The 23,979-nt window shown below is 35.9% G+C and overlaps 1 protein-coding gene across 4 annotated transcripts in view; it reads left to right on the top strand.

Annotated features, from left to right (window-relative positions):
• The window catches only part of Ttll7 (tubulin tyrosine ligase like 7), a 160,276-nt gene that overhangs the window by 75,118 nt on the left and 61,179 nt on the right, over positions 1 to 23,979 (top strand). For all 4 annotated transcript variants that reach the window (XR_001183229.3, XM_013070924.3, XM_004841381.4 and 1 more), the window contains exons 6-11: positions 2,805 to 2,963; positions 4,914 to 5,130; positions 9,192 to 9,356; positions 14,551 to 14,709; positions 17,679 to 17,773; positions 23,804 to 23,951. Coding sequence is in view for 3 of the 4 variants with exons in the window: in XM_013070924.3 (XP_012926378.2) it covers positions 2,805 to 2,963; positions 4,914 to 5,130; positions 9,192 to 9,356; positions 14,551 to 14,709; positions 17,679 to 17,773; positions 23,804 to 23,951 (943 nt within the window). In the remaining variant the exon portion in view is untranslated. The remainder of the gene's footprint in view (positions 1 to 2,804; positions 2,964 to 4,913; positions 5,131 to 9,191; positions 9,357 to 14,550; positions 14,710 to 17,678; positions 17,774 to 23,803; positions 23,952 to 23,979) is intronic.

Raw genomic sequence — 23,979 nt, 5'->3', positions numbered from 1 at the left:
AAGATACATATTCCATGTTATCATGTTTTATTTCTTCAGTCATCTCATTCAGTACTCAACACACGTGTACACACATGTGTGTGTGCACACACATATCACTGCTGAGAGAAATACAAAGCTTTTGAATGAGTTTAAGCAGAGAAGTGTTTTAGAAAATTGTGGTGGCACTGTGGATAGTGAATTCATTGGAGATAGAACTAGAGAGAGAAAGCGTTTGAGAAGATGATTGTCTGTATCTGGACAGGAAGTAATGAATGTCTGGTGCACCACAAAAGTGATAGTGGAAGTGGGGGAGGGAGAATAAATCTGAAAGATACTAAAAAGATACAATTGATAGGATTTGAAAACTGCTGTGGTGTGAGAATTAAAGGTGGGGAAGGGAGAAGTCTTCAAGTTGACTCTTAGGTTTCTGGCTTGGATGTTATGTAGGTACCAGTAGTTTGATTTCAGAGATTACATGGAAAAAAGGAATGAGCTTCAGAAAGAAAGGGAATTACTTCCTTCAAGTTTGGGACGTATGTTTCACTTGTTACTTAATATGTTTGTTATGTGCCTAATATATACCAGGCATGGTGCGGGGCTCTGAGCACATGAGCTGATCAGAAGCAGACTTAGGTTCCTATAATATTCAATTGCAACTTTGTTAAGTGCTCTGAAGTAGAGTACATAGTTCTATAGTGGTGTGTGGAAAAGAACTCTGATCTAATTAGGGAGATTTGGGAGTATTTCCCTGAGGAAGTGATGTGGAAACTGATACATGAATGATGAATAGGAGCTTACTGGTGCAGAGGGTAGGCAAGAACCATCCAGGCAGGAAGAATAGCATGAGCCATGGTCATACAATGGGAGAAAACATGAATAATCAAGATGCTGAAAAAATACTAAGTGCAGCTGGAGCACAGAGATATGGATGGGGAAGGGGGAGAGATAAGGTGAAGGGTGATGTTCAGAATTACAATCTATATCTGGATGTCGTATGGGAGGTAGGGATGAGACAGAGTAGTAGTGATTTGACCAGATTTGCATTGTTCAAAGATCCTTTCTGGCTGCTTTGCAGAGAATAGTTTGTATGATTCAAAGAGTCAGAGGGTAAGCAGTTTCCCATTCCTTAGAATCCTTGGAACTGTTCTTAAGGATAAAATATTTTTCTATTAGAAAAAAATGTTATGACCTAGTAATACAAAGTGAACTAAATTACTCATTTAATGTCATTTGGTAACTCTGTGATAAAACAGAAATTATCTGACTGCCAGATTCTTAACTAAAGGTATTTCTTTTCAAGATAGATTACCTAAATGGAATAAACTATTCCACTTGAATATATGTGTGCTAAAATTTTTTGCCAACATCCATGTCAGAGCATGAGACCATTTTTATTTGTTTTTTTGGTACCTGGGATTGAACTTGGGTCCTTGTGCTTGCACAGCAGGTGGCCAAACCACTGAGCTAAATCCCCGGCCCTATGAGACCATTTTTAAATGTCACGTGGTTAGTTTTAAAATGTATTTTTTTGATTAAAGCTGTAATGTGATCTAATTTTATATCATTGTTAGATATGTAGTAAATATTTTTCAAGGTGTTGGAAGCAAAAACAGCATTAGCACTGTTATTGTTTCCTTTCAATTTTTTTTTTTTTTGGTTTGTGATTTTCAAACCACTTAATATTAGTTTGTAGGCTTTAAATGGATTAGAAAGAAGTTGGTAATTATTTTCCATCTCATATTGGTAGCATAAATTTTTAAATGATTCTGGTGAAAGAGCACATAAAATATGAAACTATGACTTTCCAGGTACATAATCCAAGCCGTACAAACTAGTCTTGGAAATTAGGCTCTACTTCTGTGCATAGTGTACACTATGATTCCATTTTTAACTTTTACCAGTCTTGTTTGGGGACAACATCTGCTTATCTATAAAAGATTTACACATATTTAGAAAAACTTCTTTTTAAACAATCAGATTTTTCATAATAGGCATGATTTTGACTTTTTTCATAATTTCTTTATTTTGGAGGGAATCAGTATTACAAAATAACACTTGGGATTAATCAAAAATAAACATTTTATAGTGAGTATTATCTATAAATTATGTGTCAAATAGGCAGCCTAATTTATAGCAAATACAGAAACATCACTGCATGCATTGTAGCTATATAATTATCTGTATAGTAGTTCATATATAAAACCTGTGTACACTATCATAAGCTGTCATGTAGTTTTCTTAGAAAAACAGTTACATTTTCAAAGTCAGTGGCATAAAAAAGGATCACAGGCTGCTCTGAATGGATGACCCAGTAAACCCAAAAATCATGTTTAAAGAGAGAATATGAATGGCAGTTGGCCTTGAAACATACTCTACTCGCTAACCCCGCACATGAGACTGATTTAATGACTCCTACATATTACCTTGTCTTACCTGCTGTCAGTGTATTTATAACATTGGTTTGTAATTAATGGCCTATTTGTAAATTCATCAGGGTCAGAGACCACACTAATTTATTTTAATATCACCAGTGTTCAGCACAGCATGCAGCCCGATCTTTGCAATGTAGTAATACTTAAATTAGTACTTAACAGGGCAGAGATTTTTGTCTGATTTTTTCCACTGATGTATCCATGTGTCCAGTGTCTAGTACATAGTAGGTGCTTAGGCAGGGTCTATTAGCAAATAGACAATATTGACTGGATCAATAAATGAAGGAATGGAAGGAGTTTTTTTAAGTCTTTGTAGTATCACTAGCTCAAGGAAATAAAATTTATAAAGTTTGAATAGAAATTATTTTTCAGATTGTCTCTGCTTTACAGAATGATCAAGTCGCGTCCTCTGGATTACACCTTTGTTCCTCGAACATGGATCTTCCCTTCTGAATACACTCAATTTCAGAACTATGTGAAGGAACTGAAGAAAAAGCGGAAGCAGAAAACCTTTATAGTAAAACCAGCTAATGGTGCAATGGGACATGGGTAGGTTTATTTTTTCTTGAAATATATAAAAGATTTAAAGATGGAAGAAAAAGAATAAATGTGCATAATTATACAGGTCGAGTGCCATTATGAAAAAATAATGAGTTTCTTACTCTTACTTGTTTGGGACTAAATCTTTAATGAGCCTTGTTCTTCTAGCATGTCTCACAGGCTTCAGTAATTCAATTTAAAAATTAAATCAACAAATTGTGAGACTTTAATAGATAGAAACATAAGAGAAAAACTTTTTAATTTCTTCATAAACATTTATAATAATTTGAATATGTTTGGAGAATGAAGTAAATTACTATAGTAGAGCTAAATTAATTAACCTGGAGAAAGAAATGGAAAAGGGAGTTACTCTTTTTATAGCCCAAATTCTTAAAGCAAAATATGTATGTTCTTTGCTTTATACTTATTTTTCTTTTTGTAGCCATGGTAATTGGATTTAAAATAAAGTAGAACACATCTTAAGGTAGAATGCCAAGAACTAAAAGTGTTGGCTGAGAATAGAACATGCAAACCTAAACTTCTTGTTTGCTTTTGCTTACTTATGTTGAGTTTTCTGCAATGCACATTTTCAAAGAAAATATGCTAAGGCTGTTTTTAATAAAATATACTTGAACCATTTTAATTTTTTAATTTGAAGCCTATGTGATAAAAGAATACTTGAAAATTTCTGTGGGATTAAAAATACTTGAAATGGTAGCTACCAGATTAAATTATTGTTCAAGAAATTTGCTTTAACTTTTAAGCATAAGAATTCAATCAAATACTATTTTAAAATGTGGTTTGGTAATTTAAAAATAAACAAGTGTGTGATTTTATATTACTTGTTCAATGTTGACTTTCTTTTTGGAGACAGAGTCTTGCTTTATAGTTCAGGCTGGGCTCAAACTCACTGTGTAGCCTAGGCTGGCCTTGAACTTGCGGCGGTCCTCCTGCACCAGCCTCCTGAGTGTTGGCTATTAACTTCTTATATGTTAGTATAAAAAGAAAATTTGAGGAGGAGGATAATTGAATTTTACATTTTAATCTATTTGTTAAATTTAATATTAATGTTTATATTTACATGTTTATTTTTATTGTTGAATCATACATAAGTAATAACCTTCCAGCTTAATCTTCCAGTTGCTTTTGATGACAGTATAGGAAGTAACTGGTGAATGCTGGTTCACACTCACCTTCAGTACTCAAACAGGCAGTTTACAACTCTGCCTTCGCCTTCAGTTCTGCTTAGGTAGAGTTTCATGGTTAGCCAGAGATGAGAGCTTAGGGCCTTCTCAGATCTTAATGCATCGAGCTTGGACATATGCATTGTCTTCTAACTCCAAAGGAATAGTTAGAGCTTTACAAAGATTCAAAGAATTTCATCTCCTAGCATTTGCTTAGTTTTTTTAGTTATTCTCTTGTTTGCTACTGAGTGTTATCTTTTGGCCTAGCCAGCAGGGATATTTGCTTTAAATGTTTTCAACAGTTGTTCCTCAGGGTAGGTACCTTAGTACTAGTAGTTACAAGTTACACAAGATAAAAGCAAGCCAGTCCCAGGCAGGTCAAAATAAACACAAGAGTAAAGCCCATTCCGTGGATGCAGGAACTGGTATAGCACTTTTGCTGGGAATGTGGGCTGTTGTTTAAGGCCTCTGCTGAAATGGAATTTAGTGGTGGAATGAGAGTAACTTAAAATGCCAGAGGGTTTTTTTTTTTTTTTTTGTACATCCAGCTGTTTTTTTCTTGATTAATTATTTTCTGGATATTGCAAACTTTTAGCTATTTATATGATTCCAAAAAGTTGATTTTTTTTTTTTTTGCTATTCATCGCTTTTGTGGAGGGATTGATGTTGGAGCTTCTGATTGCACTGTTTTCCTCTTTAGTGAGTACATAGATAACTTTTTGAACATCTTGCCTCTAGATCGAATTATTCTTTTTGTTTTTTTCTTTACACTTAGGATTTCATTGATAAGAAATGGGGATAAACTTCCATCTCAGGATCATTTGATTGTTCAAGAATATATTGAAAAGCCTTTCCTAATGGAAGGTTACAAGTTTGATTTACGAATTTATATTCTGGTAACATCCTGTGATCCACTAAAAATATTTCTTTACCATGATGGACTTGTGCGAATGGGAACAGAGAAGTACATTCCACCTAATGAGTCTAATTTGGTAAGTGACACCAGAAAGAATTTGTTTCATTCATTTGTTCAACATCTACTCTTAAAGCATCTATTATGTATAAAGATGTTCTGAATCAAAGTTCCTCCTCTCAGATTTTTATGGTGTAGAAGAATCATATGCATAAACAAGACGGCTTCTAACATATAGGAAACTTTGTGAAAATTAGCGAAAGTGGGTCTTGATGTAGGCAGGCTAATTAGGAAAAGGTACCTCTGATTACTGCAAAAACAAGGCTAGATTTCCCAGCGCACATTTGTGTGTCTTGGCCTTATACAGAAAGGACTGTGATAGAAATAAAAGTAACGTACCATCGAGTACGAGTACTAGTGCTAATGGAGCGTAGTTCAGCAATAGTTAAGTGTTCAGCTCCTCATGGAGGGGCTGGATTTTCAGTGGGTTTTGTATAGAAGAGCGAGGGTATGTGAACATGTAGCTTATGAAACCAAAAAAGTGTGAAATTTACCAAGTAGTCTTTAATTTTTATAGCACAAAAGATTGCAAATTTACACTGACCAAATGTGAAGTTGAAACATGAATTAGTCATATGCATTTAAAAAAATATTAACTGGAGCATTTTGAGTCATTTTTCCATTAAGATTTCCTTTTTGCTACTACAAGACATTCATAAAAACCATTACTAATTTATTATAAAAACCACAAACTGTAACTTACAGTTTATATAAGTTGAATTGTGATATATGATCTGTACTTTAAAATTTAGTTAACATCTAATGCTATTTTGGGATCTAGTAACTATAATAAAAATCACAATTTATGTTTCTCAGTTTGTCAGAGGCCTGGTTGTTGTTCTCAATTATCATGTACACAATTACTTGCATTAAGATTGGTCATGTTTTCAAAATTATAGTGGCTGATCATAAATGTTGCTATGTTCAATAAACTGAAAATGCTGTAAATTTGACAAAGGAAACATGAAGGAACTGTCAAAGTTTTGATAGGAAAGGATGTTAACAGAAAGAAACATCTCCTTAAAGGTCACAAGGTGTGGATGTAGCCAGTCGCCAAATAATGTTTGAACTCTACTACATTCTAGGCATTGTGCTGGTTTTGGAAAAACAGTGACCAAGGCAGATATAGTGCTGGCCTTCAGAGAAGCAACATTCTAGAGGGGAGGCAGAAAATAAAATAAGCAATTATAATACCTGATAGTAAGTTTGATGGTCCGGGAAATTGAGGTACTATGGCAGTGCATAGCAGGGGCCCCTCACCCAGCTAAAGGTAAAGGATAGTGAGGGAGGTTGTAAACTAAAGTCTCAGTAGCGTGGAGCCAGCCTGATTTGGGTAGAGTAGGGTGCAGTTGGATGAAGCTCCAGGCAAGAGAGTGGCTTAGAGGTAAAAGAGACTGGACCATCTGGACAGGTTCGCATCGGCTAACGTACAGACTAAGAAGGAATGTCCGTTTAGGTGAAGAAAGAGAGTCCTAGGAACCTGATCTTTCAGAACTTTCTAGGCCATGTGTAGGGTTTTGGAAGTTAAGATGAAGCAATGAAAGAAGCAATGAAATTTTTGTTTACAAAAAGGTCGATTGGTCTACAGTATGGGGAATGCGAGAAGGCAGTGGAGAAGGATAAGGCAGGCTAGAGTCAAAGAGACAAAAATCATATTTTAATCTGACCACATATGAGAGGAATTGTAACTTGGAATAATAGCAGTAGGGCTGGGCTTACAGGACAGATGTGCATTCGAACTGTATCTGAGGTAGCATTCATAAAATATGATGACAGGTTGGATTTGTGGAATGAGAAGAGAAAGGAAAATCAAGGCAAAAACTCAAATGTTTGTTCCAAGCCCTGGGGTTGTAGGGTATTTGTCAGTGAGAATGGAACACAGGTGCCATTAAAGGTTTTGTAAGAAGCTGATATGTTCCATTTAAATGCTTGTGTGACCATCAACAGACTGATTCTGTAGGCATTTGGATATACAGCATGGGCTTGAAGTTCAGCGAAGAGATCTGAGTGATAATATAATTTGAGAATTATCATCTCATAGATTATGATTAAAATAATTGGAGTTTTAAAATTAGATTACATATATGTAAGGAGGTAGTGATCTTTTGATACTTTTGGAGAGAGGAAGACTTGGAAGTCCTTTTAGATGGTAAAGTGCTTCATTCTTATGTACTAAGGTATTTTTATATCCTTTGCTTTAAATACACTGGATTAGGAAATCATAATGAGAGACAGGGAGAAGAGAAATGTGACCTATGTATTATTTTGCCAGATGCTTTTGGCAAATAAACATCTAGCTTTGTTTTTTATTCATTAAGTTTATTGGTACATTTTAGGTATGCGTTATGATCACATTTATCATTGGGTATTTGTACCTGTACGTGATATATTGTAGTTCTTGTTTTTTCCCATTTCCCTTCCCTCCCTTCCATTGCTCCACCCCTCCCTATTTACAATTATATAAAAGATAAGTTTAAGAAAAAAAGACTTGAAAAAAACCATAACAAAACAAAATGCTTTCACTGGTCAATTTTAAGTGGCGGAATACTACATGATTTTTTCTTTGTATTTCCGATTTTTAGAAAAAAATATTTTGTAATGAGTGGTGCATTTCTGTGAGAATTAAATATTCTTAAATTACAGAGATAATAAGACAGAGTTTCAAAGGCTGAAATGTAATGAATGGTTTTTTTGTGTGTTTTTTTTGCTGCCGTATAGTGGTTGGCCAATCCCTAAAAATTTCTGTCTATGCTAATTCATTATGTTGAACCTATATACTGACAGGCAGAATAGGGTATGAGTTTTATTATTTTCACCCCTTTCAAGTGGTTATGTGGTTAATAACTTCCTTCACATCTATACTTGCTCCTTAAATATCATTTAGTAAATACATACATTCTTAATTAGTGATAACCACATGGACTTTTCAACGTGTAACTAAGCCTTCATTTCTATTTACTTTTAAAATTTTATTACAGCAGATCTAAGGAACTGTAGCAAAAATAAAGTAAAACATGACTGCAGTTATTATTAAGAAATCAAAATAATAATCAGGTGGATGAAATATGTATTCATTCTAATGCAATAGTTTTATCCAAAGTAATCTTTGGGAGAAGGATAATGAGGAAAGTTGGAATTAAAGATAAAATTTGAGGAATATTTGTGTTAGCTTGATAAGGAACCATTCAATGTGTATTAAATGACATGAGAAATTTAAATTTTGGATTATTTTCAAGTTTATTTAAGGAAAACCATATCAACACATTTAAGAATAAAGAGATCAGAGCAGGGCATGGTGATATGTCCCTATAATCTTAGCACTAAGGAGGCTGAGGCAGGAGAATGGCCGTGAGTTATAGGCCAGCGTGGGCTACATAGTGAGTTGAAGGCCAGTCTGAGCTACTTAACAAGACCCTTCTCAGAAAACTAGAAAAGAAAAAAAAGAATAAAAGAGACCAATTAATTGTAAGAAACCCTGGTATGGAGCATGGTGCATTTCCTGTTAATCATTCAGACATCTCTACAGCATTATGTGTGGCATTCCCTCTCTGGGTGTCCGTGGAATACAGTGGCCTCCCAGCCAGTGCCACATAGAGGGGTGAGTCTGGCAGTCCTGCCTCTCAGTCTGTGCTGTATACTAGGGCTTTCATATTTTTACTTTTCTTTTAAAAGATGTGGAAGCCTTTTTCAGAAAATTCCTTTTCTCAAACAAATTTGAGTGTATACTGTAAGGGCCCAAAATGTTAAAAACAAATAAAAATAAATTTGGAGCATTTTTCTTCCTTAGCAATATGGAACTTTGTATTTTAATTACTTTCTATATTCATATTTGTTTAATATTTTTAATGGTAGATAATATTGTGAATGATATTTAAAGTGATTCTGTAGATGATTACATTCTCAGGTCTTTCAAGGAAAATCTGTCATTCCATTTTACTTGAAAATTAACTAACCATGAGGTTGTTCATTTGTATTGTTTCAACTTTAAACTTGTTAGTCTTGGAATGCCTTCTTTTCTGTGGGCCCATAAAGCTGTAGAATCTCATAGGTGGTAACTACTTTGGTTCTTGCTTGTTGCAGACCCAGTTATACATGCATCTGACGAACTACTCTGTGAATAAGCATAATGAGCGTTTTGAACGGGATGAAACTGAAGACAAAGGCAGCAAACGCTCTATTAAATGGTTCACTGAATTTTTACAAGAAAATCAACACGATGTTGCTAAGTTTTGGAGTGATATTTCAGTAAGATTATCCCATTCCACAATTGTAACTGTCTTTTCTTAGTGTCAATTTAAAATGCCGTCAAGTATTTTAAATAAAGAACAGATTACATTCACTTGGGCAGATAAAGAACATTTTCATGAAGGAAGAGGTCTTTGTGATTGACCTTGATGAAAAGGATTTCGCTGCTAGGGAGAGAGGAATTTTAGGTGAAGATGGAAGCCCACCTGAAGGCATGAGAGTATGAGAATCTTGGTAGGTGGCTCAAGTGGTCACAGATTTGTGAGGACTTATTAATGCTGAAGAAATTTGTGGAGATAAAACAGTGGGGATTTGTGCAGTTTTTAATGGAAGAAAGACATATGACCAAAAAAATACCCACCCTCATGTATTTAAAAGACAAATTTGAGAATATGAGTAGGATACATTAAAGCAAAGACTGAGAGTAGGTAGAGAGGACATGTGGGAGGCTCTTATAAGTAGCTGAAGTGAAAAGAATGGTCTGAATTGGATCACGGTGAATGAGGTGACAGTACGGTAAATGCTGAGATTAAATGTCCAGGGTGGAGAATTTCAGAGGTTCTCCTGAAGTTCAAGGAAGAATGGAAGGTAGAATGAATGTGGCATTGTCTGAAATAGAATAGGAAGGAATTTATTTTAAGATGTAGAACTTGATTTTGAAGTTAAAAAATGTTTTATTCACTTACTCATTGTTCATTTATTTAATACATATCATGAGCCTGTCTCTGGTTGATAAATTAAATATCTAGAAGACACAACTCCAGTCCTCAAAACACTTATCATCTGGTAAGAAAACATGCACATGAATTTCTATAAAATGCAGTGTAGCAAATGCATCAGCAGAGGCAAGAATTGGGTTCTGTGGGGTGTAGAGGAAGACCACATATAGTAGCTTCAAATGAAATGGCTAAAAGAATCTTCCTGGAAATGTTGACACTTGATTTGAGGTTTTTAAAGTACCTGAGTCTGTGATGCTGAGTTCCACTGTAGATATGTTGAACTTGAAATGCTGCCTCAGGAAAATGGTCAAGCATGCAGTTGACAAAGCCATGTCAAGGCTGAAATTCCAAAGGATGATAATGAAAGCGAAACTAGGTGTAAAGATAACCTTGGCAAAGTAGATCTTGTATCAGTCCTAGCAGAAGTAGTAAAATAGTATTTAAATTTAGATGGTTATGTCCGTTGAAAATTCTTAATATGATTAGGTTATACAATTCAATTTAGCTTTCTTTTAGCAACATATAAGATATTGTTTAAATAAATCTTGGAAGATGGCTGTGAAGGTTCAGAGTTGGTTGGACTTGGTTTTCTCTCATCAAGAGAATCAGAAAGAAAAGTCAGTATCATTATATTTATTCACTGGTTGATTGTCTTATTGGTTGATCATCTACCTTTTCATAGCATAGGCTGTAAATCCAAATGTCTTTAGGGTCAGAGAAGTAAGGAACATCTAGGAGTGATTTAGTGAAAGACAGAAGAGCTGGAAACCTTGGGAAGAGGATGAGAGTTCCAAGTGGGGTAGCTACTAATCAGAACCAGCCTGTCGGTTACCTTGGGTTCCGTGTGGCTCATTCTGTTAATTTGTTAACAGAACATATTAGTGATTTACAGTGAATTTTAAAAAATATAAAATTCTGCCATCTGGATATGGCCAGATGCCTACAAATTTGTTACTCTTCTATTATATCTTCCAGAGAGACTAAATATTCTAAATGGGAAATTTGATTACACAAATGCATGTTTATTTAACTTATCGAGGCAGTTCCAAAGACTATTCTAAAAATGGCAGTTTACTGTCTTAGTGGGTCAGAAGCATCCACTAAGCATGGTGAGATTTGTTATTTTTGGACAGTAACTTATTGATGAAAAGTTCTACCTAATGATAACTAGGTGATTCAAGGAGTAAGTCCTTAGATTAACTCAGTTGTACCAAGGAAGTTTAATATACCCTCTGGCATTCTGTTTTTGCCTCTTTGTCCATGTGTGTTTTATTCTTTGTGAAATGTGGAAGCCATTGGGCTGTTTAGGGAAGAATGTGTAGAGACTCAGCTGGAGTGAAAAATCAGCCTTATTACCCTCAAAGACATTGGTTTGGATGTTACTTTCTCCTCACAGGGGAATTAAGAGGTGTAGAAGCCAGACTAACAATAATATGAAGGTATAGAAATTAACTTTTCTGTTACAGCCTAAAGCATAATTTTTAGATGTAACCTAAAAATAGTCAGAGTGGGCCTATTAAGTAATGACACATTTCGTGCTCTAGTCTGTAAATAGGTGAGCTTTGCATCATTCTTGACTATGTTAGTTAGAATATATATTAATAATCCATGGGCTGGGAATTTAGCTGAGTGGTTTGCCACCTGCCTAGCAAGCGCAAGGACCTGAGTTTGATCCCTGGTACCACCCCCCCCCCCAAAAAAATCCATAAATGACAGTGAAATATTCAGTTAACTTTTCCAAGTACTGTATTGCAATTATCTTATCAATTTGTCTACAATTATGAAATTATCTGAATGTTTGCTTTAATAAGAATTGGTATACTTAATGCAGGAATATTTTTAAGGTGAATCAATGGAATAAAATAAAAAGAATTACAAGAGAAGCAGTGAAAGCAATTACCTAACAAATTTTTGTTTTAATGCTTTAGTTTACAAATTCTATGAATTTAACTTAAAACTTTTTTCAGTTATCTTTTTTTGGGTAATTTCTCTAAAAAATAACCATCTTCTGTATGTGTGTGTGTGTGTGTGTGTGTGTGTATATATATATATATATATGGTGAGTATATATATGGTGAATATATATATGGTGAATATATATATGGTGAATATATACAGAAGATGGAATATATATATAGATGGAATATATATATATAAGATAGAATATAGTGAATATAGAATATATATATATATATATATATATATATATATATATATATTCATTAACCGCCCTGTGAAGAACAGAGTTGTGTGCTTTGTGTCAACAATGAAAAAGAAATCCATAGAAAGTTTGGGCATGGAAATAAAAATGACTAGGATGACTCATAAAGCCATTCCTACTGAATACTGTTTACGTACTTAAAAGACACAACTATAAATGATATTTCAAAGCAAGAACACTATGTTGGAAATGCTGAAAGGCAGTAGGAGAATTTCATTTGTGTTTGGTTATATTGGTTCTAACTTTCACATCTATTTGTAGTTTTGCCCTTACTCTCTAAAAGTGTGTTGTTTTTTTCTGTGTAGCAAGAACATAAATTTGTAACTCAGTGATATTCACTGTTACCCTATCTGGCCTATGTTGTTTCACAGAGATACTTTTATTGGTCAGAGGGTTTTTTTCCACTCTTAAGTTGTTTCAAAGATATTTCCATAGATTTATGTGAAGTGGCTTTTTATCTCTCATCTTACACCCTTTGAGATCTAAAACATAACTTCCTTTTGTTTTTTCACAACCTTTTGTGGCATGTCTGATATTTATCCCCAGATCTGAAGTGGACTGTGGTTCTGGGTGACAGTGAAACTAATGACTATCCTCCTTCTCTGTCCTATGTGATAAACACTACTTCCCCAGGTAGTGTAATATTTGTGTCTGACCTAACTTACCAAGTGGAGTTCTAGAAAAATGGCAGTTTAACAATAATCGTTAAGTAGCTAACATGTATTGAAACTTTAATATAGGCATCATGCTACATGGAATCCCGTTTTGTCCTTACGCCAACCTTTTGCAGTTTACATTTGGGAAAAATGAGATTCAAAGTTTAAGCAACCTGATTTGAGGCTACCCAGGTGTCAAGTAGCAAAGCCAAGAACAAACCCAGAGTCTGACTTGAGAGTCAAGTTCTTTTTTGCCTTCGTCTACTGCTTGTGCTTGTAGGGCAGAAGTTAGGCAGCTAATATATACTGTGTTTTAAGTGAAGAACATGAGATTGCTGGATTTTTCATAAGTCATTGCTTGTTCTCAAACTTCAATAAAACAACTTTTTAAAATAGTGTCCGTCACTTATCCTAGTAACCGTGTATGTTTTTTCACAGAAAATGTTAATAGCAGCAGGGAGATAGATCTTTTGCAAAAAGAAAGAAGGCCAAGAGATCGAGGGAAGGGGGCAAGAAGGCTGGGGAAGGACATGGAGACCCGTGGGCGCACGTACACGTACTGGCTCCCTGTGAGGAGTGTAAGCATTATGTACCACGAACAGGTGCCCCTAAAAATAAAGCAAAAAAGCAGTGACTTGTTCAGGAGCTTCAGGAGTTAGGACACAATGCGTTCTCTGCAGTCAGTTTCACGGTGGATTTGGAAAACTTATTCCAACTTTCATATTAACACTTTCAAAGTTCAATATTTAGAAAAAGAAAGTATTGATAGTAAATTCTTTAATTAGAAGTATTTTCTCAGATAAATCTTATGAATTACAAAATCTCCACTGTAGTGGTGAAACTCAACTCTTGTAGATTCTGTCTCTCTAATCCTTTCAACCTTGGTCTAAGAAGAGGTTCATAGTGTTTGCAGAATAAAAGTACTCTCCTCGGAAATTTTCTTTCTGGTCATCCCCTTTCCCTTTCGTATGGGGTGAGCACACAATCGAACTCTTACATATTTAATAAATAGAAAGAACATTGATTAACTTTTACTTATTTGTTCACAGATTTTTTTTTTGGTACCAGGGAATGAACTCTGGACCTTGTGCTTGCAAGGAAGGTGGCAGAACCACTGAACTAAATCCCCAGCCCCTATTCACAGATGTTTTTAAGCATCTACTAAGTGTGATGCACTGGGAATGGGGCTGTTATTAAATAAGACAGAAAAGAACTATGCTCTGATTTAAAAAAAACCCAGTTTATATGCTGTGTGATGCTGTAGGAATGGTTGGTAGTTACTTTCAAATGGGGCCAGTGAAGGCCTCACTGAATATCACAGGGTCAGACTTAGGGGAGTGTTCCAGGATGAAGGAATAGCCAGTGCTGAGGACCTATGGTCAGAGGAAGCGCCACTGACTTGAAAAACCCAAAGAAAGTACGGTGCAGGAAAGGGAAAGGATGAAGGAAATTAGGTCAACAGTGGCAGGGGCTGGATAGTATAGAGCCCTTTCCTTCTGGCCAGAAAGCCAGTTAGGAGGCCCACGTCATGTTTGTTCACATGTAAATGGGCTACAGAGAAATCAGGCATTTCACCCCTTTTGTCACAATCTCTATAGGACCTGGTGGTAAAGACATTGATTGTAGCAGAACCTCATGTCCTACACGCCTATCGAATGTGCAGACCTGGCCAGCCTCCAGGAAGTGAAAGTGTGTGTTTCGAAGTTCTGGGATTTGACATTTTATTGGATAGAAAACTAAAGCCGTGGCTTCTGGAGGTAAGGTGGTCTTTAAAAAGAAAAAGAGGTCATCACAGTTCTTGTGTATTGAGACGAATGTGTTTTATATGTGTACTTGACATAGTTGTTCCCCTTAGCCGACTGGGAGGAGGCCTGGAGTGTGTGGGAGGAAGAGAATGAAAATTAGGGGACCAGAACTTCTAGGAATGAATTCATATGTATTTTGATATTGCTGTTCCAGATTAGCATTCACTGAGTGAGTTTTAGATCAGAGGTTTTTTAATATAAGGGTGGCTCTCCTGTTACTGAGTTAAGTGTTCTGTTTTCTCAACCTTATAGAATTACCACCTCATGAGCTCTAGACATTCCCTTTCTCAGCGTGGATGCCTTCTCTTCAGCACCCTATGTTCCAAGAGGAAAGACAGAGGCTCCAGTTGGTTCATTATTCATTATTTAGAACTCAGCACCCCAGCAGATATGAGTTCTCCTTAATGCCTGGGGCTCCCCTTCTGTATGTATAGCTGGTCAGCTGTATACCTTTGGGTTTTGCTGCCCAGCTCTGGTAAGGTCAGAGTTGTCATTATTTTTCTGTGATTATAAAAGGTCACCTAACAGTATTTGAAAAGTGAGAAAATATAAGTGAGAAAATAAAGATGATCTCTGTTGGAGATATTTGCATTTCCTGCCAGTCATACTTAATCACCATATGGGACCTTAGAAGTCATGTTGTCCAGCAGTGCCCCATCCAGCAGTTCTCTGTAGGCTCTCGGATCTTGGATCCTAGTTTTTTTCTCTGGGCTATTAAAATATTATTTAGGCCACTACCAGGAAAGTAGCAAATATCTAAACAATGTTTACTAAATTACATGATAAGGAATGTTTTACTATAGAAGATATAATCTACCACTACTTTCATTTTAAATTGATTATCTCTTTTTTTGTTAGTGATTTAGAAGTTGGAAGTTATATTTGTAACATTAAGGAATGAACACTTTCTCATTTAATGGAGAGAGATTGATAGAGTGTCCATCTACTATGAACAAATAATATGTGTTACATTTCCAAGCAAATAATGGTTCTCAACTGGCTGTTCATATTTGATGTAGCCTGGGTCTTTAGAAATAGATCCGAGGACTTTGCTAACCCATTGCTTCTTCCATTGCCTGGGCCCTTAATCTTACTAAAGGCTGATATTTTCATCTTTAGATTTGCTTCTTTGTCTATAGTAGCCCTTTCCTGTTCTTAACTGTGCTTTTCCTGCCTCTGCTACTTGTTTTTAAAATTCTTGATGGATAAACAAGCAGTGAAGGTATTTGCATGAGAAAGAACTGAAAGAATTGCAGAGAATAATGACTTTATAAATATTGTTGGTACCTTTAAAAAAAGGCATTTGACTTACTGAAATTTTTCATTAATTTGCTAAACCATAGTTGACAATAATTTAATTCTATTTTTTAAAGGCTCAAAATAACATGCTGCTTTATTCTTTATCTTCTCTTTCATTGTTTCCAGATCAATGAGCCATTAAAAACTCCACAGTAATCAAAAACTGTGTATAGTGGGCATTTAGGATTTTAAAATAGTTAACCTTTTTAGGTCTTGCTTTGTGTATTGTTCTCTGCTGAAATTGCAGTGGTTCTGGTAGTATATTGTTACAAGCCTTTTGGCGCCACCAAGTGGAATAAAGTAGAAGGTACGTCAAGAAAGTGCCAAATTTTAGCTAACTAGAATAATTTCAGATATCCATCAGTACTGGCAAAACTGAAGAAAATTTCAAGCATTGAAAACTTTTTTAGAGTGGAAAATTGTGGAGTATGAATGGACTGCCAATGTTGTAAGTCCTTGTAAATTATAAAGGCCTATTAAGTTGTAGTCATTGTGCTAGGTGGTGGAGATACAAGAACTAGACAGAATACTTGGTCTAGTGGAGACTCAGATGTGTAGTAGTTGTAAGAATTGATAGGAAAACAAGAAAATAGCATAAGCAATAGAGTGATTAATGTCTCTTTGTTAATGTGTATATCAGAGAGTTTTTTGAAAGTCTTTTCAGAAGGAACATTTGGACAGAGATTTTAAGGCTGAAGAAGGTAGGATAGAGGCTGGGGGAACTGAGAGATTTTGTCTTTGTGTCGATGGATTTGTACAGTTACAACTAGCAGAAGATATTTTTGTTGAGATAGCCTCAGGGATTAGTTGGTGTTGTAGAAACAAACCTGTAGTTTTGAACTCAGCAATGTTCTAACCACCTGATTTAAGCAATTTTCTAAAACACATGCTACACTAGTTAATTTTCACAACATTAATAAAAACAAAGAAGCACCTGTTCTTGAAGTGATAGACTATTGTATGATGGATTTTAAGGTATATAAAGTTGCTTCTTGTTTTCCACCTAGATGAATTCCTGGAGATGATGACACAAAGTAGGATAGACCCAAATGGCTTATTTCTCTCCATTACTCTTTACACTATTAAGAAAGCCCACAGAGGTTGGCCTGCAGCTACCTTTAAGCTTAACTTCTGAGTTGTTCAGTCAATACCTTTTTGAAATGGAAATTGATAAATTCTTGTTTGAGCCAGGTAGAAAGAAACAAAATTTATTTTTTAAGCAGAAGGAGATGAACTCATAGGAATATATGAAGCAGTGAAAAGCGGGCACTGATATTTTCTACATGCCGTCCATGTATATAATTGTTGCTGTGTTGGTAACGTGAATAGCACTTTAATTGTTCTTCCAACTTTTTGTCAAAATAAGTCACCTTTAGCTTTCTTAATCTTAAAATCTCGAAGGTATGAGGTAGTGGTTTGGAGAGAGTGCCAGAAGATGGTCTCTGAGAAGTCTTGGTCTGAGGGCTGCAGGGACTGGTGATGGGCAGCAGATATGGGGCAGCAGTAGCCGGGCCTCGCACCGCACAGAGCTTTGAGATTCTCTAGAGCCCTTGTAAGGACTGGAGATCCCATTAGATTAAAAAGCATTTTGCCTTTCCTCATTGTCTTTTGGTAAATTTCAGATTAATCGAGCTCCAAGCTTTGGAACTGATCAGAAAATAGACTACGATGTAAAACGGGGAGTGCTGCTGAATGCACTGAAACTGCTGAACATCAGGTAAAGTATTTCCCCCATATTTTGAATCTTTTTTCAACATTTGACATTGATAAGTCATTTATACATGAAATTGGCTTTAAGCTTTTGTTTTGTATTTTGAATTTTTTTGATTCCATTCTTTTACAACTAGATAGGTTCAAATAAATCTTTCTCCTTTGTACATTGCTTTTCCTGCCACCGATATAATACTCTGCCTGCAGTAAATGTGGTTAAATTCCAATGGTGGTTAATTATTTAATATAGTGTAGGAGGTTGAATTGGACAATATCATAGAAGACCCTGTAGCTTGTCCTCATTCTCCAAGAAGAAACTGAAGCACAGAGAGGTCATTCAGGACATAAAGAAAAATTTCAGATGTGGATTCCCTACTTTTCTATTCATAAGTCTTCCCACAAAGAAGAGAGATGCTATTGTTCACAGTGAAGGGCAACCTTTATCCTAGGAAAGCATAGACAGAGAGTGAGTGAAGAACAATTTGAGAGAAGACTTATTTGGTGTGGTAGTAGGCTGATTGCATTGTACATGTTCATGGATTTTAAGAATTTGAAATACAGTTATGCGGGGAGAGTTTTGGGCACACTACTAAAGAAAATGGTTAGAAGTGTAAATGAACTCTTCATGAATAATGAGCTGTCTGTCATTGTAAGTGTTCAAGGAAAGCACAGGTGTCAGATTACTGGACCTCTGATGCCAGTTAGGCTCAGGGAGTTTGTGATTTCCATTTATTCTGTCATTCAAAGACTTTGGAAGGATTATGGGATGCTTCCAAGCAATTTTAAAAGATATTTCCAAGCATGTACCTGATTGAGAAGTAGCTCTATGTGGAAAAGCATCATTAAAAAAAAAGAGATGAACATAGAAACTTGTATCATGCGACTTCTTTTTTTACCTGATGAGAGATCCACTTGTCTAAACTTCACTTGTAGTTCAGTTATCCTAAAAGAAATAGTATAAATGAACAAAAAGACATTAGTAGAAAGGAAGGAGATGTAGAATGGGGTATTTTTGTTGTTGTTGTTTAGTGTATACAAATGTGTTAAATATTTTAGATTATTTAAGCAATATTCCTGTAACAATATTTTGGCATGAAAGTTTACTATTATTGCTAAGCTTTATGCTTAGTCTTTTTTTTCCCCTTGGCATGTCTTTTAGCTGTACTAGTGAGGGTAACAGTTCAGAAATTGTCTGGACTTTTAAAGGTGAAGTATGTGCAGTTAAAGGAGAAGTTTCTAAACAGAAGACAAAGGGAAAGGTGGAATTCTACTTGCTGGTCTTTCTTTGTGTTGCATGCCCAGAGGACTTAGCACAATTTGTAACATTTAGAGCACAGGGGAAGGAGGGCCTACTTTGCAGACTGCCTTGCTCTGCCCTCCAGACTGAGGGCTTCAGGGCACAGGGCTGCGTTGGAGTTTCTTTGTGCATGGGACTGTGCTGAGCACATCACAGCAACCTATGCCAAACTAAGAACATTAGGGACATTCTTGCCTGTTAGTAAATATGATGGGTTTAATTTTCATATACATTATTTTAATGTTGGACAGTTACTCTGTGAATCCAGAAATCCCCCATGAATGTTCATTTTAACCAGACTATTGGAATTATCTCTTTTTTGGTTAGCTTCCTTTTTCGCATTTTTAATAGCATTTATCAAAAGATTACAAACTTCCGAGCACAAACCAAAAAATTTAATGAGAGAAGGAAAACTGTAAAATTTTGGTACACGAACTATAAATTTTTTTTCGATTATTCTGTCAGTCTGATATTTTTGAGAAAGAATTCAGTTGATCCCTTTGTAATTTGGATGACTGAATATAATTTGAGGTCAGATTCAAATAATCTTTTTGAAACATCAGGTTCAGGATCTTCAGAGATAGCAGAGAGTGAAAGGGTTTCTGCATGGACCAATTAAATATCCCTTATTTGGAACTAAATTATGGACTTCTGCTTGGCAGCGTTTAATACTACTCTGACCTTGAAGATTTATTCTTGGTAGTCTCTTGATACTGGTCTCTCAGTTCACTTAGGTTTGAGTGTTCTGCTTCCTTATATGGTTTCTCTTAGTTCTTGGTCTCTCTTGGTTGTTTGTTTTTCACTGTTTCCTTGCCTCAGCTCTCTTTCCTTCCATATCAGTTTCATTCACGTTTGTGGCATCATTTGTGAGTCTGAACTTGTAGTCCCCAGTCTGCACATGTATAGAGTAAGGTAGACTGGGAGCCGCTTGCCAGCTCTGACCTGCCGTGGAGCTGGTTCTGCATTGTCAGCTCTTGGCTAACTGTGTCCGCTGCGTGTCCGGGTTGGTAGGTGCTCAGAAAACAAGTAGTGAGAAAGCAAGCAAGTAAGCAAATAAAGGAAGGGTGCATGTTCAGATGACACTTAAATTTAATATGATCAAGGTTGAATTATTTTCTCCTTCAAGCATATTCCTCTCTCTGGGTTCATCTCCTTTTTTTCTGCTAAAGATTATCACATACCTACAAACCACAAAGGCTAGATCTAATTCTTATGTTACTGGACATTTAAAAAGAACCTATACTGTCCTAGAAGCTAAAGATTTTTAAAAAATGCAATTTTCTTTCCTTAAGTATCTGTTTTGTTTTGTTTTTTGTTTTTGGTATGGGGGATCGAACTCAGGACCTTCTGCTCGCTTGCGAGGCAGGTGGCAGAACCACTGAGGTAAATCCCCAGCCCCATTCCTTAAGTATCTTAGCTATTAAAGGCAATAGTAATCACCTATATCTAGTTTTCCATCTTTCTTTGTTAGTTAATGGCAAAAACCATCCACATGAAAATCCAGGCTAGTAAGCTGTAGCTAATTCAATCCCAAAAGACCCAATTTACTCCTACGAGACCTAATCCAGTCTTGAGAGAACTAACGCAGTCTCTGGAGAAGGATAGTAATTCACTGATGAGGGTGGTACCCTTTGACCTAATTGCCCCCGTAGGTTCTGCCTCTTAAAGACCCTGTCACTTTTAATCCTTTCCAGTGGGGGACCAAATTTCCACCACATGAACCTTTAGGAGACAGACCATGCCTAAACCACAGTATATGTATTGACACTATTTGTATCAACTTATTTTTAAAACCTAGCTGAAGCCTGAGTTTATAAAGCACCATGGCTTACTTCCTCCTTTGTTTTATTATTATTCTTTCCATGACATTGTAAATGCACTTTTTTGCCCTATGTATTTATTTACATGCCAGCCCCACCTGTTTAGTCATCAGCTCCTAGAGGGTAATGCCTCTGTCTTTTTATCCCTCGAGCCGTATCTAGAACAGAATATACTGAGGACTAAATGCAATTGTGTTGGAAGGCAGGGGTAAGAGAAGACATTTCATTCAAGGTAAATTTTGCAGAAAAATAACGAAGTCAGAAGTCAAACATGTTCATAGACTTTCCAGTGCTTTTATGTTACTGGAACATAGAATATATGAGGCAAGCAGTTGGAAATGTCCCTCAGATAAAATCACAGAGTAACGAGTACTGGAAAGTCATTGAAAATGGTAAACAAAACTCCTTAGGTCAGCGTATGGATACAGTTCAATAGAAGATGTTGATTAAAACACTGAGTGGGATCTTTTGGTCCTTGGTTAAATTTTATTCTAGGGTGTCAAGTTAAGTACTCAAGGTCATTAGTGTTAATTTATGCCTGCATTTATTGAAATACAGACACAGTTTTTGCAGTGACAGTATTTCTGAAGGCCAGCATATAAAGAGAATATTCTAGGTAAAATGTCATTATCTTAATCACAGTTGTTGCTTTAAGGCTTACATTTGTAATTCTGGTATGGTTCTGATTTGTGAATTCCAGAAGTAATCATACTGCTTGTTAATTTACCTGTTTTCTGATCAAAGACCATATCATAAAAAGAAAAGTCTCAGTGTGCTTGGCTTTTCATTTCATAATGTATCTAAGAGAACCTCTGTGCATGCTTATATTTTTGTTACTCTTGTTTGTGTGTTTAACGATTGATGTCAGTATCCTTCTCTAATTGTGTTTTGATTGCTGTGAAAGTGCACATAAATCTGACCGAACCATGTCAGTCCATTTGTATTTGTCCTTCTTTATTCTCTTGTTTTTACTTCCTTTCTCTATTACTTTTTGGTCATTGTTCCTTTCTGTTCATTTTCAGTGCTTTTATATCTTTCCTCTTCTCTGCTCCTACCTTTAAACTGAATGTTATATAGAAATGACCATTTTGGATGAGATGAATATAAAAATATAAAACATTAAAATTTATTTAATCCACGGCATTCTCTTTTGTTAATCTGGGAAACTCAGAGCCAAATTATATTCATCACTGGAAAAATAATATTCACAATCATCCAGTCACTAAATCAGGAGTCTTAGTATCATCGCAAGTTCATCCTTTTTTCTTATTTTAATTAGTCACCAAAGCATATTTATTCTTCCTCCAAAATATTCTATAATTACACATTTTCTGCAATCTCATGGTTGTTTCCCTGGTCCAGGCCCTCATATTTCATACTTGTTAATGAAATGGCATCTCATCCTGACTTCCTTATTTTCTTATCCACTATCATTATTTTCTAAGCCATTATACACTGAACACACTGCCAAAGACATAATCTGAACACATGCAAATATGATTATGGCCTTCTCTCTTTAAAATTCATGGCCTTTTCATTGCCTGAAGTTAAATTTGAAACTTAGTGTCCTAGTAGTAAGCACCTAGGATTAGCTGAGTTTCTTACATTCACCCATAGCTCCAGCCACACTGAATGACTTCTGATTTTCTTGGATGTGTTCATTTTCTCAAAATATTCCTTTTATTCTGGTCACCTGTTGAACCCCTGCCAAGAAGCCAGTGTTGTTATAGAGAATGAGTCAGTTTCCTTGCTCTTTCCTACTACTTGGAGTTGTAAAGGTGGCACATACTTGTGGCAGAAAAACACTCTTCTGTCTAGTCTGAGCCTCCTATTTTCAGTGTAGTCTTCTGATGAATGGGACCAAAGAGAAACTCAAGCACGATGTTTGCATCTCTGTACAATAGAAGTGGTCAAATGCCCCTCTCATTAGCTTTTCTTTGCTTCACATCCATACTGGGTCCTACCAGGCTAATGACAATAGAAAGCATGGAAATATAAGCTCAAGGATATGACCTCTAGTTTTTACCTAGGAATGGGGCAAAATTGGCTGTTTTTCTTTTCTCCTGGATCACATCCTATTTCTGATAGGATTTAAAAGGGTGATATGTGAGAGTGCAAGTTGGAGCGATTGTGGAGAGACCCTGGATATGGGAGAGAAGAGAGAAAAGAGGTGCAGAAGCTAAAGAACAGAAGTACTTACAGACGTGCTTCTGTAATAAACAGAGCATTACCAATAGATGTTTAGGGTTGAGTGGAAATGAGAAGAACTGTATAGATTAGTTTCAAACAAAAGATGACTCTTAGGCTGGGATTTCAGTTATAACTGAAAATGTACTAAAGACCTGTCGGTGTAAATGAGGGTGCTTAATAAAATGGAATTAACTGAAGGAGAAGAGAATACCATTTTTGGTTTTTTTGGGGGGTTTTTGGGGGGTTTTTTTGGTACCAGGGATCAAACTCAGGTCCTTGCACTTGCAAGGCAGGCAGCGGAACTACTGAGCTAAATCCTTGGCCCTGAGAATACCATTTGTTAATGTTTATACAAATTAATCTCCATAGAAACTCTAGGAAGGAAACATTATTATTCTTAAAATTTAATAGAAGCAAGCAGATGTGGCAGCTAATTGACCAGTCTAAGACTGTAGACTTTCTAAGTTGCTAGGATAGAATATAAGAATAGTTCTCTCAGACTCTTTAACATTTAGTGCTTCCATTTTATCTTGTTATCTTCAGAACTTTGACTTAGGATATACAGTCCCGTATTTGATGGATAATTAGATGAATGTAATGCATGTGAATATGTAAGTTTAATAATCTTGATACCTTTGTGCACTGTCTCCCCTTCTGCAAATTCTCTTCACAGGGATAAAATCAGACCTCATTAAAGTTTTAGAAAACGATCTTGTGTTTCATATTTTAGGACCAGTGATAAGAGAAGAAACTTGGCCAAGCAAAAAGCAGAGGCTCAAAGGAGGCTTTATGGTCAAAATTCAATAAAAAGGCTCTTACCAGGTTCCTCAGACTGGGAACAGCAGAGGCACCAGCTGGAGAGGAGGAAAGAAGAGTTGGTATGAATATTTTATTTTGTTTATTTTG

The sequence above is a fragment of the Heterocephalus glaber genome, unplaced genomic scaffold (genome assembly GCF_053883595.1).
Source record: "Heterocephalus glaber isolate CG9 unplaced genomic scaffold, H.glaber_assembly_v1.0 deba00001442, whole genome shotgun sequence".
Taxonomy (NCBI): domain Eukaryota; kingdom Metazoa; phylum Chordata; class Mammalia; order Rodentia; family Bathyergidae; genus Heterocephalus; species Heterocephalus glaber.
Note: the sequence above shows the minus strand (reverse complement) of the source record. Positions and strands in the feature narration are given on the sequence as shown.